Here is a 22,294-nt window from a genome sequence, read left to right on the forward strand (position 1 = left end):
GCCAAATTATTGGCTGATTAGATAAATCACATGAATATGTAGGTGTAATGTTCCTAATAAAGTGCTCGGTGAGTGTATAATCAATATAGTCAAAAATCTTTTTCGGTTTTTTTTGTTATCGTCCAGCCCATCTGGCATTTCCATCAAGAAATGCAAATCTAGCTTTGTTTACGCTCACTGAAACCACATAGCATACAATTCAAGCCAATGTAATTCTTTTCTGAATAAAAATCATATACGGATTACTTCCGGCAAGAAAAAACAGACTTTTGGTTCTGTTGAACATGCTCTTGCTGTCAAGGCAGGAGTCAATTCTCCTCGCAGCTCAGTCAATATAAAAACAGACTTACGTGACATGACTATTGATATTGTTTCAATAGCAGAAGATGCTACGCCTGAGGGTGGAAGCGTGCTGCTTGATTCATACTCATTCTGCCAGACAAGCGCCAGTCAGTTCACTCAAACCAAATCCCTGTCTCGTGGGGATCTGTGAGCCCTGTACCGACACGCCGGAGACACTCAAAAAGACACAATCAATGCACAGCGGTCCAAAGGGAGACACAGACCGAAAGGCTCTAACGATTTATTTCAGATTAAACATTGAGATAATTTTTTCAGAAATAATCAAGGAAAATAAAAGAAAATGTAATATGACGGGTCTTAAAATTATGTGAGCCACCCAAAAAAAACAACAATAAAAAAAATCTAAACAACTGAAATACAGGAGAAAGTTTTAACAGAAACTTCTGTCTGGTAAAGACCAACTCAATATGATTTTGGGAGTGTGGCTGATTTAGAAGAGTATTGATAAGTTATTATAGGGTTAGGTCACCAAAAATGAAAACTCTCTCCTCATTTGCTCACACTCATACCATCCCAGGTGTGTATGACTTTCTTTCTTCACCAGAACACAAACAAAGATTTGTTTGAAAAATATCTCAGCTCTGTAAAGTGAAAGGAGACCAAAATTTTGAAGCTCCAAAAAGCACATAAAGGCAGCATAAATGTAATCCATACAACTCCAGTGGTTAAATCTAGGAACGTGTCCTGATTGTTGACTGTGGTGATGTGGGCGTGGCCGAGCGATGTCTGTGGAGAGCGAGGCCGAGAGAGGAAGAACGGTAAGGATTAACACCTGTCTCTCTCTCTCTCCCTCCCCCTCTTTCTCTTCATCCTGTTCCTGTTCCCCAGAAATGGGGAATTCATACCACAAAACCAGTTGCCCCGTCCCATGAGCCGTTCAACCCACTGGTTTTACCTAACCCTCTCTGCTCTACCCCACAGGCTGGTGAATCTGCTGTTGCGGGTGCAAGCTTGAAGTCTGGGCCAGTCTGCTGAGCTTTGGGGGACCTGGGTATTTCTAGGACCGATGCACCATGATGGAGGTGGAGACATTGGTCCAGGGCCCCAACGTGCCATAGGCCGCCCCCGATCGATCAGGAGCGTACCGGATACTGGTGAGTATTAAGGGGGGTACATATCAAGCCTTGGTGGATTCAGGTTGTAATCAAACCTCCATTCAACAAAGCCTGTTTCAATCCAAGGCTTTAGATACAAAGATAAGGTGAAGATAAGGTGTGTGCACAAGGATATTCAAAATTTTCCACAGGTGTCAATCCTTACCGTCCTTCCTCTCCCGGCCTCGCTCTCCACAGATGTTGCTCGGCTAAGCCCACATCACCACATCGACATTGAGTAATATCAAAATCACTATTCGGCTATTCTACGTGTGCAATTCAGGTGTACAACCTAACCTAACAAGCTCAACCAGTTCCAACATACCGTCAGATTTTCCTGCAGAGTTTGGGTCAGTTTTTCAAGTATAGGGCGAGTTAAGGCTGTTCACACATGCTTTTATGTGCATCTGCGCTGTTTCTCTATTATAGATCAGTAATCGTGACACTCACTGGACAGACGTCTTTGACTGTTGAGCTGGCTGATTCTCCCTTTTTTCTTTCAACACCTTTTTATACACGGAGTAAAGTTAAAAAGACTTGCATTTTTCTAAACGTATCTCAAAACAACTGCGTTGTTTCATTCATTGTGCTGCGCTCTGACGAAGATTACTTTATGTGACTGTTACAACATTAAACATGATTCCAGTTTGTTTTTCACCGAGCAAAGTTTCAGCACTTGGTAAACATTAAGACAGTGTTTGTCCCATTTTGCTCTGGTGTGCATATTTATTACAAGTTCAGTGTAATTTTATTTTAAACCATTTAAAAATCAAAGCACCCCAAAGAGGTTCTTTATCTGCTGCAGTGCCACTCCACGTACATGATAATATTTGTGTTTTTTGCCTCACGGATGTGTGAACCTGCCTGGGCAGAGCGCATACAGTATACAGGTAGTGACAGTTTGATCATTTTTGTTTGACTTTTGTGAGTTTTATCATTTGAAGATGTATGCATTGTTCTATTTAGACTCATAGCTCACTGTGCACTTTATTTGCTGCAGTTTTAAATCGTGTATGAGGAAATTCCATTACAATAAACATTCTTAATTCCCGTGTCCTGACTTCACACAAAAAATCAATTAACCATTCATGAAACATCACGGTTACCCAAATGTTAAAAATGGTAACAGTGCATATCCCTAGTTAAATCCATGTCGTCTGAAGCGATATGATAGGTGAGACTGAGAAACAGATCAATATTCAAGTTCATTTGAACAGTGAGAACAGACCAAAACCTAACTTCTTTTCCACTATAAAGCTTGACATCTGCAGTCTCTTTGGTTATCATGATTTCAAGCTTTATTACACTTCCTAGTGCTATCTAGTGGTCCTCACATGCGTCAATTGTAATCAAGCTTAAAATCATGATTGTGCCAAGAGACTGCAATGGTAAGATGTACAGTGAAAAATAGAAAATAAATAAAAGAGTTACATTTTGTTCTGTTCTCACCCAAAACCGATTGGGTCACTTCAGATGACATGGATAAAGCAACGGGAGTCATATGGATTACTTTTATGCTGCCTTTTTGTGCTATTTTGAAGCTTCAAAGTTCTGCTACCATTCACTTACATTGTTTGGGCCTACAGAGCTAAAATATTCTTCTAAATATCTTTGTTTGTGTTCTGCTTAAGAAAGAAAGTCATACACACCTGGAATGGCATGAGGGTGAATAAATGATGAGAGAATTTCATTTTTGGGTAAACTATCCCTTTAACTTTGCAATACAAATGAAGAAGACTCCACTTCAGAGAGGAAATTTCAGGTCAAAATTAAACAACATTTGCAACCCATTTTACTTCTGTGAACTGACTTTTCTCTGTAAAAAGGAAAATAATAACGTGATATATCTAGGGATGAGAATATCAAAAAGACTGACCACACCTGCATAGCAAGCAGCATACGAAAAACACTCAGAAATGCTTAGCAACGACATATCTCCCTGGAAACAAGGTAGGCTAATAAACAAGAATAAAATGTAGGACAGGACTTAACTGGAATTATTTGGACTTAATAGGGCAGGAATTCATTGGATCTTGAAAAGTGGGCATTACATAACAGAATAAAACAGGTGGTTTTAGAGGGGTTGAGGGAGGTATCTGTGACATCAGAAGAAATGTAGGCATTTTTTTCAAGAAACAATGGTCACTATTAGACCAGGAATGTGTTTTAAAAAGTAATTAGGGTCTATTTTGATTTAATGTGTATGTATGTGTATGTGTGTGTGTGTGTGTGTGTGTGTGTGTGTGTGTGTGTGTGTGTCAAATCGCAGACAAGCAAACAACAAGGCTTATGGTCTATTTACTTTCGCTCACAACGAATAATATTTGTAATCATTTATGCAATCTATTGTGTGTGTGTGTGTGTGTGTGTGTGTGTGTGTGTGTTTGTCACAACGAATAATATTTGTAATCATTTATGCAATCTATTGTGTGTGTGTGTGTGTGTGTGTGTGTGTGTGTGTGTGTGTGTGTGTGTGTGTGTGTGTGTGTGTGTGTCAGTCACAACGAATAATATTTGTAATCATTTGTGCAGTCTATTGCGTTTGCCTCCTGCCTTCATCTTCACAATAAACTATAGCTCAAAAGTGCTGATATCTTTATACAGTTTTAGCCTATTTTTAAGATTTACACATTTCAAACTTCATCTACTTTGGATGCTCAAACTGCTGTCCGTGATCGATAAAGGCGTATTTTGGCCGTAGTTTTTCTATATAGCTATAACCTTTATGCCGAGATGCATGTGCCTCTATTTTTATATGGTTATGTTTTGATAAACCTGTGTGTTTTGCAATAAATATCGCGATAATAGTAAAAGCAGCTCCAGTTGACACATAGGGTACATAGGGTATGATATCAAGCCCAACGAAAAACAAAGATATTTATTATAGCCTGCTGGCTGCCCTGGTCTAACGTATCATGGATAAATAACGTCTTACCGATCATAATGAGATAAATGTCGCTCCCCGGTTTACTCCAGTTTGACTTTGGTGTTTGTTGACATGTTGCAAGCGCGCTGACAGCTCCACAGCCGAAAGAGTGCCTGGGAAATGGAGTCCTACTACATATACGTTCCAGTGGTAAATTAATTTACATATAAAATGAAGAACAATACAGTATATTAATTTATCTTAACTTATTAAAGATACAATATGAAGAGTAAATAATTCTAATGGGTATTACAGGTAAACGCGGTAAAGACATAGGTGGTGAAGAACTACATTTCCTGGTTTGAATAACGTCATTCGAGAGTAGTTGAAAAAGCAAATTTTGCACGTGGTGTGTTTTGAAAGTGAAGAAAATAGCGTGGAACGATGCTGTTAATAATTTTGTAAAATTATGCATGACATAATCAGTCATCGAGTGCCTAATTCGAGGCACACATCCTATCCTGAAAAGGGTAAATAAAAAGGTTTGAAATAATCTTGACATCTCAGGACCATCTGTCAAACCAAATATTAACTCTTTAAATGTATTTATTTTTAATTTTCTGTCCATTTCTGAATACAGATTTTATTTGATTTTTCAAGCTATAAATAATAAATAAATAAATAGAATGATGTTATTTACCTTGGGGGTCTCAATTTTAATGAAATTGTTTTGTTTTGCTTTGCTTTGCTTTATTTTGTTTTTCTTGTCTTTGCTTTGTTTTGCTTTATTTTATTTTGCTTTGCTTTATTTTGTTTTTCTTTTCTTTGTTTTGTTTTGCTTTTTTTTTGTTTGTTTAATCAGGCAGCAACAGAATTGCGTGCAAAATGTGTGACAGATTTACAGTGTGCATTTCTGGTAATTAGTACAATTTAATTAAAATATGTTTTTTATACATTCATTTATATCAAAATTATAACATTGTTGTAATTGCTGGATACAGTCGAGAAGGTCAAGACCTACAAGTCGGACGAATTCAATATTTTAAGGTTGCTACTGTACCTACTTTGTATGCTTTTTTTTATTATTGTTTTATATTTGATAATGATATTTAACATTAACATAATTTATAGAAAATAGTTTTTCTAACAATAATTAACATTATCTGGTCCTTGCTTGAAAAAAACTGGGATTTGTGCTTTTACTTAAAAAAAAAGAAGGTAACTGGGACACAAATTTGTGCCTTATTGTTGGAAAGTGCAGCATACTTGGTTCTTATCCTCTATTAAGACATCTTTTTGCAGCAAGATTTGGCATGACAAGAAAGTGTATGTCCGTAAAGCTGTCTTAAATATCAAAACAATTGACCTGTTGGTCAGATCAGCTTCCATAGGTTTTGTGTTTCATAGTCTTTTTGTCTTTACCCTAGAAAAAAGTATAATTAGCTAAAGGATATTTTAATATACAACAATTTGACTATTACAACCAACATGCCATTCTATTCGTTGTGTTAGGAAATGTACCTTCACAAGGTTTTTCTTTATTCTGTGACCTAACTTTTGAGTCACTTATAATTTGTATAAAATTAGAAACAAGTAAAAGTTGAATTAGCTGCAAAGTCCCTCCCAAATTCTTTCTGGATCACACATATTATAATATAGATTATTTAGTGTAACGGTCCTGTCACTCTATCAGTCTGGGGTTTTGTCTGACATGGCCGTGACATCATCGTCCCATGTTTGTCTTGTGTTTTGTTGTCTGTCTTTGTTTGAGCGTACAGTTTCAGTTGAATTCACTGCCGTGTGCACTTCGGTCTGTCTTGTTTCATGTCAGGAGCATGGTGTCTGGATCCTGACTTCCTGTCTGGTTCAGTGTCGGTCTGTGACGGGATACGGACACTCATGCTCCATGTCTGTCTGTTATTGATGTGGGTGCATTACGCTTATGTCATCTTGGCAGTATGCATTCCTGTCAGTAGTTTATGTCTGTCTTTCACGAGCATGGGTGTGCCTTGCGTTGCGCTCACGTTGCGCTGCATGCCCCGGTCACGAGCTGTTATGTGTTTCATATCCGGAGCATGGTGTCTGAATCCCTACTTCCCTGTCTGGTTCAGTTTCAGTCTGTGTCGGGGTCCGGACAATCATGCTCCATTTTCTGTGTCTGTCTTTTGCGACCGCGGATGCACGTTGTGTTCGCTTTGCACTGTGCGCCCAGGTCGCGAGCTGTCTTCAAGTTGTGCTGAGGTTTGGCCACTTTGGTCCGAGATTTCATGTTTGTGTTTGGCCAAACTCTCGCACAGGTGTCCTGTCTTGTTTTGTCACCTGTAGCGTGCATCACGTGTTTGCCTCGCATGTACGCTATGTCAGGTTTCGTTTAACACCTCCTTGTTTGCTTATTATTCGTTTATTTGCCTTCCTGTCCCTGTTAACATGTTTGATTCCTCTCCCTATTTTAGTCTCCTCATGCTTGTTGTCCAGTGCCAGTTCTTCTTGTTTTCAGTCTTGTGTGCTGTTGTATCTAGTCGGTCTTTAATGTTCCATGTAGGTCCCGTCTTGTTGGTCTGTTGGTCCTGTTTTTTATTCCCATCCCTACCTCGGTCCGGTCGGTTTTCCCTGCCCCAGCCTGAATAATGTTTCCTTTTTTTCCCCCTTCAGGGTAGTTTATGTTATTTGTTTTTCCCCATTGTGGGAGTTTGAGTTTCCCTCTATTTTTAGTATTTAATAAATGTCCTGTTTTTTACCGCTGCTTTGGGTCCTGTCTATGCAAATCCATGACAATCTTGTTTAACCAGACTTTTGAATGAATGACATGACTGACTAAAGCAACCAACCACAGTTTGTTTTGTTTTTACTTGCCATTTAGGGGTACATTTATCCAGGGCTGTACTGGCAATCTGGAATACCAGATATTTTCCCGGTGGGCCGACGCACTTTGGGTGCGTCCGCAAAATGTACCGAATGGGCTGCGATGAGCAAAAATGAGCCGCCGCGTTATGCAGAACAGACCACAAAATGACGCTGCGATATGCAGCAAAGGACGGTGAGCATTTCTCTTCCCAGTCCCGCCCTGCGTTTATCTGAAATATTTGAAACCACCCTAATAAACCAGCTGAATGCACAAACTCATTAACAGCAGTATCGGTCCACAATCGGTTGTAAAATAGCACAGACTTTGTGATCAGAAGTCATTCCAAAAGCAATACAAACTTATTATTTCACAGACATAACTCAAACATATACTATACTGTATATACAAACAGAATAAACTGCTTAAGAATATCTTGTTAACTTGCTTCTAAGTGCCTCAAACAAAACTATGAATGTCTTTCAAGAAATGTAATGCCACTAATCTTGCACACTTTGGCTAATCCAGGTATTAGTTCTTCACTAAAAGTGCTTAGTGTTGCAGCCTTTTAACTTTTGAAAAATGTTTCATTATTTTTTCTTTCAAGTTGTTTATGTGCATTATGCATCTGTACAACCGAGACTGACCATACATGTCCACTGGAGTGAAAGAAATCTGCTCAATGCCACTCACAACTCTAGAGAGGGGTGTGTTTGTAGTATGTGAAGCCAGTGCATCACTGCTTTCAATACACAGTCAGTAAAATCATCATATATCTGCACGATTACAGTTGGTAATATGCTAAATGTATTTCTAAATGCCCTAAGTGTACATACGGTGTTGATTTATTACACTTTACCCCATACCTGTTAGCATTTTGCAGTCATACGCATGAGTTTTTTTTTTTTTTTTTTTGTTATTACATATTCAATACTGCAAAGTATTTAAATCTGTGCTGCTCCAAACTTGCAGGATAGTGGATTCAACTGCACCGAATGAATATTGTTTTGCAGTCATCCGTTTCAAAATCATAGCTCCCAATTGGAGCAAAACTCATTAGTATGCTGTTTCTCCATGAAAATATAAACAACTGAATGGTTTCCTAAATCAGCATTCCCTGGCCATAAATAAGACTAAGGATATTGTGAAGTTCCATATAAGATGGTTGCTGTACAGCAAAAGTCACCATAAAAGCCTCCAAGTATATAACTAAGCTTTGGAGCAACCCTCATAGGTTATTAGACGGGGTGTTCATTTACTTGGTCTTTAACTCTAAAGTTCATTGCATATTTTGATTTGCACTGTCAACGGGATGTATCATTGAATTCAAAGACAGTGCCATTTAACTCTTCCAAATAAGATGTGGCCTATTCCAGAATGGCTGGTCCTGTTTGAAGCTGCATTATACAGGGATGTTTGTTGTGTACACTTTAATACATGCAGGAACCTGTTCAATCTGGAAGACCAGCAAATGATTTAAACATCATTAATATTCAAATTGAAAAATCATCAATGTTATGTTTTCTACATCTCTTCAGATATGATGTGGCATATGACAACCTTACTTGCATGGTAAAATGACTGAATAAACAGGATTCAATTTGCATATTAATGAGGTAGATAACAGATTATAATATTTTGCCTTTTCCCTCAAGGGAGAGAATGCTTTTTAGATGTTTTCTTTACCAGGAATGGCTGATTGCTTTAAAGAAATAATAATAATAAAAACTAAAAAAGCAATAGCAGTTAATTTGATCTTGTGTTCATCAGAACTGAGTAAAAGGTTTTACTCCCATGAAAGATCCATGCACCTGAGGTACTGCTGATACAATCATGCATCTTTTCAGTTTGTAGCACATGCCAGCGATTATTACTGCCTTCAAGTCATGTCGGTATGATAGATTTATGAGATGAGTGCATCTGAACGCCACCGCAGTGTAATTGTGATTACAGTGTAATTACCTGTTGGAAACTCCAAATTATTTTTGAGCAGTGACTTTCCAAGTTGGACGTGTGTCCGTTGAAGAATCATGATGGGATCTTATTCAGCTGTGCAAAGGCAACAGAAATGATGACTGAAATGTAGTGTTAGACATTATCTGTCCTGTTATAGATGGGTTTGATTTAACTATGCTGATATTCAGAGAAAACTGAGCATGACATTGCAGAAACTATCAAATCCACACAAAACCCACTTAACTTTGAAGGCATTCAAAGTTTCAGTCTAAAGTTTCAGTGTTGGTGTATTTACTGTGTTTTTGCATTTGGTAGGGCAGAATTGGTATTGGTTATAAATAGTAGTATAACTGTGAATTTTAACTGTACATTTAGTTTGTACACATTATTTATACTGTTAAAGAAAAACAGCAAAAAACTTGTAAGAAACATTAAACTCATTAAGATGCTGCCTTATAAAATCTTTGTTGGTAAGTGAAAAGGAGAGAATGAAACATGATATGGCTTAATGTTCCCATTTTATTCTTTCCAAAATCACTTAAAAGCAAATCACAATGTAATTATGATTTACAAACTCAGCATTTGTTCCACAGGAGGCCAGCTGTCTACAATGCTGTTCAAATATGGAGGCATTTCTTCTAAATGCAGGCTTTGTTAGGAAAAGGACCATTCTGAGAACTGTCATTTTCGTTGTCCGTCAACTTAAAAGTGGACATACATTTGCACAATGAGACCTGTTGGCTAAAATGTATTTCTGCATTCACAAATGTCAAGTGTTTTTAAAAATGACAAAGTTCAGGAAAGGAACGATTGAGATGTGAAAATGCTTGAGACATTTATGTAAACTCACTTCTTCTTTAACTTTAAATGTGAGATTTTTTTATCAACATTTTCTTTTATTTATGTATTTTTTTATTACTTTTTATATGTACCTAATTTATTTATAACTTCTCAATACTGCCAGCAACCCATTTAGTACCAGTTTTCAAAGTGACATTACTATGAAAAAAGATAATAAATTGTATTTATTTATTTATTTATTTTATTTAGTGCCGTCAGAATTAGTTTCCATCACTTTTAAGCAATATCAGCATAGAACATCACCATAAACTTATTACAGGGACATGCATTGCACTGCTGCATTTTTAGACACTGTGTCAAGTTAAAATAGTTCAAAACAGTTATCGATGCACATGCGTTCTGTTCTGTTCTGTTCCATTCGTTGTGCCACATCTAGCTTTTTTAATGGAAAATGCTTTCAGTCTGAAAGGACAAACCACTGCAAATGATTAAGTGATAGTCTGAATGAATCTGACTGAATTGCAAATCAATTTTGTTAACCTGTTAGGCTAATTTACTGAAAAGAATCGACTCAAAAGAGTGATTCATTCATGAATCAGGCCTTTCTAGTTCTGATTCTACAAAGCTGCCAGAAAGATTCCACACTTGTTCGAGTCCGAGTCAACATCAATTCCAAATGCTCCTGAGTACATGACAAGACCAAGACCATAAAAATTTGGTCTCGAGGCCTTGTCCAGTCTTGAGTATTACAACACATGAACCCAGTGTAATAACAGACTGGAAGCACCCTATTTCATGAGACCACCTCAGATGTTATAGAAGAGACCACATCTATCGCCCACTTGAATGTAAACCCAGTAGTGTATTTTGGGATGTTCCGATGACTCTCTATCTCATTTCAGCAGAGTTCAGCTATGGGATGTAGCCAAGCAGCAATGGTTGCAGTTTGAAATTGATAATAAATAAAAAAAGTCTCATTGTCCTTTTTTTATTTGTATCGAGAGACAGCATAATTCCCATTTTATGGAGATTCTTACAATTGTACAGACTCTTTACTTACTTTATGTTTCGATTTTAGAGGTTGGACCAGACCATAAAACCCTTCACATTTAAAAGCAGTACCTCAGACTACAGCTCCAGTTACTCTGGTTTCAAGTTTAGGGACTGTCAAGAGAGATGGATGCAGAAAATCAATGGCACAAAGTCATAGTAGCAATAAGTAAGGAGTTTGAGTAATTGGAGTTAGTGACCTCTACTAAAATGTAAGCAAGAGTCCACTGAGTGAAAGTCGTTGTTGTGGCATCTCTTGTGTATATTTCACCAGGAAACTGCTGTAAGTAGTGAGCATCATGGCATCATGAGCCACATAACAATCATTTTGCCAAAAATGTAGTTACAGTATGTGATCTTATGAGACTAGGTTGCATATCTGACGTGTCTAGCCAAGCGCTCCACAAGGATCTTATACAACGCCAGTGGCAATTTCTCAGGGCCAGCAAAGCCTTCTCTGCTGGCGTAACATGCCAAATAAATCTATATTTTTTTCAACCTTTTTGCCTATGTATTTGCAGTTGCTTTCAACTCTAATTTCTAATTCATCTACAAATTAATTATTTAATCTACAAATCAGAATTTATTCCTCGACGTTTACGAGCAAATGTGACAACTGTTTCACAAATCGCATGCATGAAGCCGAGCTCATTAGCTGAAGCAGCGCGTGAGTCTGAGCTCCTCCCCCTCAGGCCTTCAGAATTCAGAAGTCAGATTCATCAGCCAATCAGATTAATTTATTTGTTCTTGGTGGGTGTGGTCTTTAGGATATGTCCCAGTCGAGGCCTTCTAGCTGGCCTTGAGTGACGCAATCACACTTTAAGTGATGTGCGTAATTTGAAAGCGAAGAGCGCGAGATCTTGCTGACAAGTCGGCTGTCACCACTGACACAACACCATGGAGAAAGATATCCTCATGGATTTGAAACACGCGATGTTCTGCATGATTGTACGATTGATGAATTAAACAGGAAAGGAGGACTGATTTTCACTTCAGGTAAATTGCAGTGCTTTTTGCATTGTTATATCAACATCAGGAGATTTCTATGTGTAAATTAGGCTGCTGGAGCATTCAGTGTCGGATCAAGTTTTGAAAAGAAACCATGTACCCTGACGAAACAAAATGTATTGCAAGCAAAATTTAAATCGCAAATATAATTAGAGAGCTTTTTTGGTATTAGACCTCCTTGGTTCTGGCTTTCGTGCATGGACATGTTTTTTAAATGTCAATTGGTATAATAAGTTGACGGCCACATACTTGCATATGGTGTCTTATTCATTGTGAAACTGTTTTCTTAATGGCATGAATTGCACTGAATGCCTAGACTTAAGATTGCAGTTGCCGCGGCTGTACGACGCTAATCAAATTCTGGCAAAAGACAAATTAGTTCACCTATATTTCTGAAAATCACAAAAGAATATAAATGCTGATGCAGGTGTCATCTTTATGCACATAGAGTCAGAGACTAAATGTCAGTGGTGTTCTCCTGTGATAGGTTATGAATATCTGGACACCTGTTCTTACCACTGAAAGCTCTTTGTCCTCTCGGTGTCCATTCATCCTCTGGGACTTAAGCCCTCGCTGAGCTCGGGTAAGATAAAGGCAGGTGTGAGGGGCTTCAGTCAATACAAAGATCGATGTCTCCACAGGAAAAGCTGACTCTCCATGGCTGGCTTTTCAGTGGAGTGTTTCTAGCATCATGTGTCTCACATTTTGTCATTCTTCGTCTGTGCTTCTCTATCTTTTATACACTGCTCATCTGATCTTGACCTTTTCCAAATTTTTTGTTGTCACGTAGTATTTCGTTCTTTTTCTATTTTGTGGTTTCCTTTCTGTGAGGCTTTTTTCCAATGCTTCATCTCTTAAAAAGAATGCATTGTTGTTTGTTTATAAAATTATTATTTATTTAATTCATCAAATGGAAGCGCATCTAGGCTCAAGTGTTTACTAAACAGAACACTCGTGGCTGCATGCCAATGCATCACAGCAGAGATGGTATAAGGAAGAAATTGCAATGCTGAACATGGCGATATGGGACATGAAGTCCTGTTTTTCAGATAAATTGTTTAGGAAAGTCCTAAAAAGTGGTTATAACATGATTTAAGTTTAAAGGTAAAAAAATAATGATTGTTTTCCAACAGGTTTCTTGAACACTTCCCCCATCTTCCAATGCTTAAACAAATAGATATTCTCTATCCCAAATTCACTCCATTGGTTAAACCAATGTAGTTATATTTGGATGGTTAGAGATGCTCAAACAACAACAATCTTTTGAGATCGCTGCAGAGCCAGTGTTAACACTTTTCATGGAAATCAACCTACGAATGGCATACTCTGTCTCTGCGCATTAACCTGAGATAAGAAGGAATTATTTAAACATGATTTTAGCTGCAGGAGCTTCATTTATTTAATGAGATATATTGGTAATGGAAATACGTTATTGTTTGGAATTAGGCTTGGAAAACAGTTCTGGATATTTCAATCTCACATCATAATATTAGATATTATATAGAAATAACTCCACTGGAGTGTTAGCCAAGATGGCTGCCAACTGACTGGCTTCAGAAAGGCCTTTGATCGCTGGATCACAGACCTTTCTGCTAGTTTTCTTAAGAAACATTGTTAAATACCGACTTATGTGGTGCATGGTGGAAACGATCATACACAAGCCAGTACACTTTCCCCAGATCCCTTCAAACTCAAGACCTGTTCACATGATTAGTTTGAGCGCTTCAGCACACTAATCAACATAAGTCAGTGACTGCCACTTGAAAATTATTTTAAAGTGACTTGTTGTACATATCACGGCAGATTTTACAAGGTTGCTAAGAAGCAAGATGGCGGAAAGTGTATACAGTAAACAGTGATTTTGAGCTTAAAACAGAAACCATTCTGGCTGAATTTTATAATACATTGTAAAAAGTAAAAAGGATACACTTGGTGAATTTAAATTAGTTTAAAAACAGGGACTATAAAAATAAAATAAAGAAATCATGTGGCATTCAAGATCTTTTCAATGTGAACATTCAGGTCTGTGTAAGCTAACATTGATGCCTATAGCTAGTTGATGCTTCGCTCTATAGACTTCAGTGTATTGAACAACACTTTCTGCCATATACCGCCAATCCAGTTCAAAGCCCCTAAAAAAATTATCTTCTCATGAATAACTCTTAGCTTGCTCTTATACTACTGCCTCTGTGAAGTTCCACTCATATATAGATGCTCTTATCCATTCTGCCTATGATTTACTTATCAAAGCTTCCCATCCACTTCTATAAGCTCTCTTTATTCATTCAATATCTCTTCTGCTATTTTACACAGATCCACAGAAATATTATTTTCTGTGTCTGTTATCTCTGCTTGCAATATTTCCATTTCTGACAGCAAATCATCAACACGATCAGCGTGTATCTCAGAGGTGTTTCAAGAATCGGAATGCATCAGGATGTGAATGATTCGAGAGGAAAAACCTTTCAAAAGCAGAATGAGGATCGAGAGTGGGGTAGCTTTCCAATAACAGCCAGGGGGCTTTTTCCGACAGGCTGATCTCTCTCATTCATCATCATTTGGCTTTTTAATGGTCTGACAGCTCTGGCAACGTTGAGGAACTGCTGTGTTTCTCACTCTGTCCCTCCATCTCACTCATGAGCCTCCAACTGTTGTCGCAGTGTCGCTCTTTCCCTCTGCAGATGCCATGCTGGCCTGTTTCCCATTGGCATGCAGGGGCCAGATTGGTACCGGGAACAACTCCAAGCTGTCATAGTTTCACTTCAGATCCAGGAAACAGTAGCAGGGCGGGTACAGAGACTGACAAATATACTGTGCATGTCAGAGATTAGGGAAAAAAAGTAATTTTGTCGCATTTGTGTGTGTGCTGGTGAGCTTGTGCCTTTGCACTCAATGATTGTCAGGATAATGCTGTTCGCTCCGAGGGTGAAGGAGATTTAAAACACACACAGGATGCTTCTGCTTTGGGTAAATAATAAAGCAATATTCCCTCATAAAACACACAATGGGAAAATGCTAGCAGTAGTAACAGTTCTAAGCACGGTGCCACTAATGGTACCAGTAGAATTTCCACTTGAGCACGGTTTGGTGTGGTATGATTACTGGTGGAATGCTTTTACTGACGTGGTGACTTACAATTGGTTACTTACTTGCTGGGTTGATCCATTTAAATCCTGATTTTTCCACACCACAAAGAAGAAAGAAACCATTACTATGTCAACAAATATGGATGGGTTCAGAACGGTATGGTTCTGCAATGGAAACTGTTCCTCATTGTTGTATGTAAAGCTACAAGTGCTGTAGATCACAGAGGAGTGTTAGCTACCTACCCCTAGCTGTTTATTAACAATGCAGTGTTATGGTTCCAAAGTTCATACGTTGATTTACAGATTCATGACTCATTGACTATGTTCATACAGCAACATAAAATGGTTGGAAGTTGTTTTAGAGTGTTACATGTTCAGAAACAGTTCGGTTATAAACGAGAGTGACAACCTCTTCAACCAAAGTGACTCCCTTACATTTTCTACACTCACACTGAAACTTGAATGCAAGTTTGGAAACTTGACAGATTAAAGGCAGTGGAAGTGAGCCAAAATAGTTTAGAACAAACTGTGTGAACATAGCCACTGAGATACAAAGTTAATCTACAAAGTTCTCGAAAAGTATTCACACTCCACTGAGTATTTCTCTTCTGTTTTGAGTATTATTTGCAAAATATAATTAAACTATCTTTAAATATGGTCTTTTCCACTCAGCTGAAGTAATTTGCTGTGATGTTAAATGAGTCAAATTATAGAGGTGTTTCAGAATTATATTGAAAATCAAATCTTAAAATTTAATTAAAGAGAAATATTGAAACCATTTGTTACAGTGGCATAAATTGTCTTGGGAATTCAAGTATTTTGAGTGAACACTATTTTAACAAGCTACAAGTGCTAATTTTGAATCCACCTGTGTGCTACCTGTTCCATAGGCAATGGACATTTCCATAGGAAACTTTTCCTAGACAGCAATGAGATTTTTTGCCTTCTAAAGAGAAGAGATTTAAGAAAAAAAAAAAAAATCGAACTTCTGAAGTCTCCAGCATGTCCTGAGAAAAAGACCCAAGTATTTGCACAAACATCTCCTCAACCATTTCATAAGAGAGCTCTACAATGTCACAAACTGTGCTCCTATTGGCCAAGATGACTGTCTGCAAGGTAAAGGTCTACAGACTTTTTATTTCTCCTAAGGAATCCTGAGAGAAACATCTGAGATACATTAATTAATAATTGAAACACACAGTAACAGAGAACTCGTAAACTACGAAAGAGCATCCTATTAGCAATACTACTTAGCTACACTGCAGACTAACCTACTAACAAAAAGTCAATATCTAACTAGTAATCTAACTACATTGAACATTTATAAGAAAAAATGTTTTTTTTTAAATGTGTAAATATATGAAGATTTTTAAATCTAATTGCAGAATTAAATACATGCAGAATCAAACGAGCAGGGAACTAGTAGTTAATTTACAGAAACCATCCGAACGATCCCTTTCACTAAAATGAATTGGACTTCCCAACGCTACATATAAGTGAATCATTGAAATATTATTTTAACCAGTTCATTTAACCGAAATACACAAAGGCAGGGTAGTTTCTAGACAAAGTTTCTAGACAGTTTCTCAACAAAGGCGAACTAGGCAGTCGCCTAGGGCGCAACCAGCTTGTAGTGGCACCAATGCGGAAGCCCCCCTACACCCACGACCCCCACCACCCCAATGATGGGATCACCAATGATGAGATCGCTCTGGCAGACAGGAGCTCCAATGATGAGGTTGCCGAACATTTTTCCATTGATTTCTCTGAGATTGCTGGGAGTCAAGTAAGGGTTCTATTACCCAGCACAGCGCCTATTTTCTCTTCTCTAACGTGGAGTATTAATCCGGACTCCCTAAGGGCATCACATCCCTCATGTCTACAATGTAGGTGAAAAGTGAGGCTCCGTTCAATTATCTCCAGTTGAAGACAAAATCAAGTATGACAGTTTCCATTCTCCCAAAAGCAACTTTGTTCCCTTTCTTGTCTTTTGTCATGCTAGAGGGGGACTGCATCTATGACAGCAATTATTCTTATGCAATTTAACACAAGAAGTGACATTGAGGCAAACGCATTACGGGGTATATGGCAACTTGAAAGGGCGAACATGAAATGAACAAAGTTCATTTTTGTATAGGGTTCTGATATTAAATCACAATTGCTCTTGAGACAGCGACTATTAGCAGCACTTGTAAAGTCAAGCATCACTAAGTTTACAGCTCTTACTAAGTGTTATGGGTTTGTTCTAAACACCTAACCCTAAATATTAATCTTTGGCATGGAAGGCTGGCATCCCAGTAGCCAAATTATAGTCACAGGTAATTTCTTATTAATGTTAATTCTTTTTTCATTCAAAATGCACATGCATAAAAGTAATTACAGTACTATTTACCTACAACCCCAATTCCGAAAAAGTTGGGACGTATGAAAAATGCTAATAAAAACAAAAAGGGGTGATTTGTAAATTATATTCACTTTTTTATTTAAATGTTTTGTATGCACAGTAATTTCAAATCAGATGATTGCATCTCGCTCCAAAAAAGTTGGGACAGACGAGTGTTTTCCAATGTGAAACATTACCATTTGTTTTAATAACACTTATTAAGCATTTGGGCAAGTTGATCTAGTTTAGAAAGTGGAATTTCCCCCCATTCATCCATAATGTAGGTCTTTAGCTGCACAATTGTACAGGGTCTTTGTTGTTGAATGATGTGCTTCGTAACGCAGTACATTCTCAATTGGAGACAGGTCAGGACTGCAGGCAGGCCAATCCAGCACTCACACTCTATTTTCACACAGCCGTCCACTTGTAATCCGGGCAGTATGTGATTTGAAGTTGGCTTGCTGGAAAATGCAGGGACGTCCCTGGAAAAGAAGGTGCTGGATGACAGTGTATGTTGCTCCAAAATTTTTACATATCTGTCTGCATTCATGGTGTTCTCACAGATATGCTAGTTCCCCATGCCATGGGCACTGACACATCCCTGGTCCAGACAGACACTGACTTTTGGACCTGACGCTAATAAAAGCTTGGATGGTCCTTTTCCTCTTTGGCCTAGAGAATACGACGGCTGTGTTTTTTAAAAACTTTTTGAAATGTGGGCTCATTGGACCAAAAAACCCAGTTCCACTGTTCTACTTTCCATCTAAGGTGAGAATGTGTCCAAAGAAGTTGGCAGTGCTTCTGGACAGTGTTAATGTAGGGCTTCTGCTTTGCATAGTTAAGTCTTAACTTGCATCTGTGGATGCAGTGGTGAAGGGTGTTGACTAACAAAGGTTTACTAAAGTGATCCCAATCCCTTGTCCATGATATCCATTACAGATGAATGGTGTTTTTTTTTTTAAGACAGTGACGTCTGAGGGATCAGAAATCACATGCATTCAGAAGTAGTTTTCGTCTTGACCATATTCCTTGAATCTTTTAACTATATTGTGCACTTTAGAGGCTAAAATGCCGATAATCCTTCCAATTTGTCTTTAGGGAACATTGTTCTCATAGTGCTGCATTATTTGCTGAAGCATCTATTGGAAAATTTGCAAGTCTCTAATGATCTTTGCTCTTGAAGGACTGAGCTGTTTTTGGAGGCTTCTTATACAGTACTATGACACAATTACCTCACCTGTTTAACAACTCCTATTTCACATCACCTTGTTATTTAAACTCGTCAAATTGTTCTTAGTCTTAAAGTGTTCCTGTCTCAAGCCTGTTGCAATCAACTGATTTGAAATTACATAATACATAATATTATGTGTAGCTGTAGTGCTTTCAATATCATTTACTGTTATTTGTTTTTATTAGCATTTTTCATACTGCCAACTTTTTGGGAATTGGGGTTGTACAAAATTACTTATTTCATTACTACTAATTACATTAGAACTTTAATTAGAACAGAAAACAGAAAATGGACTGGAGGGATAACAACAGGGATAACACTGGAGCTAAAGAAACAGACACAGACTTGTACACAGCAGTTGTGACAGTCAGGGCAGTATGGCCGGACGAGACAGCAATAGACATGTCTGCGGACTCTCTGTGGACTCAGGTGAGGAAGTGGCATCTCAGGGACGGTGATTGCGGGGAGTGGAGAAGGCATCTCCACCGTCCTAACAGGAGCCTACAGGTACAGTATGCCTTTCTCCCTCACCTCCTCCTCTTCTTTGGGTGCATGTTTAGGGTCCATGGTGGTGGACTCTGGCGTGGCTGCCATAGTGGAGAGCTTTGGGATTAAGATCATTGGGATGAAGTCCACTGTAATACTGAGGTCCTCATCTGCCACTCCCACAATACATGGTGAACAACTGAAAGTACAACTGAAAGTTGTAAAACAAAGTCCATGTACTGAGCTAAAGTCCAATTTATACCACTTCCAGGCAACATTGAATAAATGGACTAGTTTAAGTTAGCACAGAACATTTCTTCGAGGGCGTCCTCATAAAAATTCCCCTGATCACTTACATCATGTCTACAAAAGGCACGTCCTTTGATGTGGTGCGACGCAATGGCTTGAGGCTGTCTACACTGGATGCATTGACACAAACATTCTAATCCGTTTGATTTGTGTAGTGGAAAATCAAAGACTTATATAATATATGAGAATAATATAAGAATTAAGAATAAGAATAATATAAGTAATACAAGAATAAATTAAGTGCAGTTAATTGTAAGAAGTGAAAGACAAAAATATTGAAAACAAATCATAAAATAAAAAGAACCAGGACAAAACGTGACTATTACAAACGGAACAAAACAAAGAACATAGTTACAAAGTATAAAATCTGCCTGCCTGCCTGGCTGCCTATACTGTCCTCCGTGTGCCACCAAAACATCATGTTTCTCAAACCATTCCCAAATGATGTGTAAATGGCCACAGCCATCAGGGAATATCATTGCCATTGTTTAGGTAGGTGACACATGTCAAATTGATGTCCACAAGAATGGCCGGACACAGTGTTTCACAGCAGAACATTGCCAAGAGCATTACACTCCCTCCACCGGCTTGTCGTCTTTCCAAAGTGTATCTTGGTGCCATCACTTCCCCAGGTAAACGGCACACAAGTACATTGTCATCCACGTGATGTAAAAGAAAACTGGAATCAGCGGACCAGGCAAACTTCTTCCACTGCTCAATGGTCCAGTTCTGATGCTCACATGCCCATTGTAGGCACATTTGACAGTGGACTGGGGTCATCATGGGCACTCTTACCGGTTTCTATGCAGCCCTATTCATAGCAGGGTGTGATGCACTGTGTGTTGTGACACATTCCTCCTGTAACCATTATTCAAAATCTTTTTGACTTGTGCCACAGTAGACTATCTGTCAGTTCAGACCAGAATGGATAGCCTTCGTTGCCCTTGTGCATCGATGAGCCTTGGGTGCCCAACACCCTGTCGCCAGTTTGTGGTTTGTCGGTAGGTACTCAGCACTGCTGACCGGGAGCACACAAACCTTGCCATTTCAAAGATGCTCTGACCCAGTCTTGTGGCATAACAATTTGGCCATTGTCTTAAGTTGCTCAGGTCTTTACTCTTGCCCATTTCTTCTGCAACACGTTGACTACGTGAACTGATTGTTCGCGTACAATCTAATCTACCAGACCTTGACATGTGGCCTTGTTAGGAAATGATCAACATTATACGCTTCACCTGTGGGTGGTCAAAATGATTTGGCTCATCAGTGTATCTATCTATCTTTCTATCCAAAATATTAAGGCTTTTTTTTTTTTTTTTACTTTTAAGACTTTTTTACTAAAAAAACTAATTTTCAAAAGTCAACCCAATTCTGAGAGCTTTATTTACATTAAGAAGTGTTTTGATAGGATCTCTACGCATAACTGCACATACTACCTACTGTATAATTTCCTGTCAGCTCAGTTTGGGATGATTGTGACCTCATAAGGGCAAGATGCGTTTTAAAAAGTAATTTTCACCTGGTCCCAAGGGAACTAGAGAACAGAATGGTGGAGGAATATTGTGAGCCCAGCCTGGCATTCACTTGCTTGGGGCTATGATGTAAATGTCACCCCAATGAAAATTCTTCTAAATTTCATATCTCTGTTCATTTTCACTCTCATTAACGCATTAAAGATTTTGAAGGTCAGCAATGAAACATTTGATGTTGAATTGCATCTTTAAGGAGCCACAACAGGTCAAATTATTAAAGCTGACATTAAGACACATTTCTCTGCTTAGCAGCAGAGGGCAAAATGTGATTTAGCTATTCACCATCCAAGCCACAATCAACTGATGTCTTTTTAAAACAGATGATGTGCTGATCTCAGTTTAAAACAAAGATACAGCGCCCTTTTATGTAATTAAAGGAATAGTTCAGCCAAAATTGAAAATTCTGTAATTATTTACATGTTTCATAAAGTGTAATAGCTTTTTCATTTCTTGAAGGTAAATTGTGTGCATTAGAGAGTGCTGACCTCATGGTCAAGCTCTCAAATTATTCACTGTCTTCAGGGGTTATATATCACCTTTTACCTCCTTTTTTACATCACCGCAGCCATAATCCTCTTTAGCACATGAGGCTCATGTATCCAGCTTCAGCTTTCTTATGTCCTTTTTTCTGTGATTATGATGCTTTTCATCAATAAGAAAGCACCATCTTAGCCCGTTTTAATCATGCAGGTACACACACAGGTCATTCAACATCTTCCCGCTCATATACACATCCTCTCATTGTTCCCTCCTACAGATTTAAAGGGAGACTCATCCTCATGTTGTTCCTAATTCGTATGCTGTCCTTTTTTCTGTGGAACACAAAAGGAAAATCTGAGGACACTTTACGCAGCTCTTTTCCATACAATTACAGTTCAGTACAGTGCAACATGATCACATAGAAAGTCATCATAATTGTTTCAGAGAGTTCTGGTACCCTAAGATCAGCCACATTATGCTGACTCACCGACAAGCACCATCTCCCATCAGACATGTTTGCATCGGTTGCAGTGTGCTTACCTTCCCCTGCGGCATGACCGGAAGTGTGTTGCGTCAGCAGTGTGGCAGACTCGGGTTAAGATCCTGCCTTGAAATAATCGCATTTTCACTCCAATGATCGTTAGGTTTAGGTTTGGGTTCGGGATACAGTTTATAAAACATGCATTCTTCCTCACTTTCTCCTCATAGCTGAAAACAACTCATTTTTCACTTTTGTCACCCCTCCGTGGACATGTAATTTGGAAAATGGAGCTCACATGTCCCCATAAGCCCAACAACACTTACTGC

The 22,294-nt window shown here is 38.4% G+C and overlaps 1 protein-coding gene across 1 annotated transcript in view; it reads right to left on the reverse strand.

The window, feature by feature from the left end:
- Positions 1-4,480, reverse strand: part of LOC127618215 (E3 ubiquitin-protein ligase parkin-like) — a 171,307-nt gene extending 166,827 nt beyond the window's left edge. Inside the window, exon 1 of the mRNA XM_052090547.1 lies at positions 4,393-4,480. Within this exon, the coding sequence (XP_051946507.1) occupies positions 4,393-4,399 (7 nt within the window). The 5' untranslated portion in view covers positions 4,400-4,480. The remainder of the gene's footprint in view (positions 1-4,392) is intronic.
- Positions 4,481-22,294: the final 17,814 nt, after the last annotated feature.

Source organism: Xyrauchen texanus, chromosome 24 (assembly GCF_025860055.1).
Source record: "Xyrauchen texanus isolate HMW12.3.18 chromosome 24, RBS_HiC_50CHRs, whole genome shotgun sequence".
In the NCBI taxonomy this organism is placed as follows: Eukaryota; Metazoa; Chordata; class Actinopteri; order Cypriniformes; family Catostomidae; genus Xyrauchen; species Xyrauchen texanus.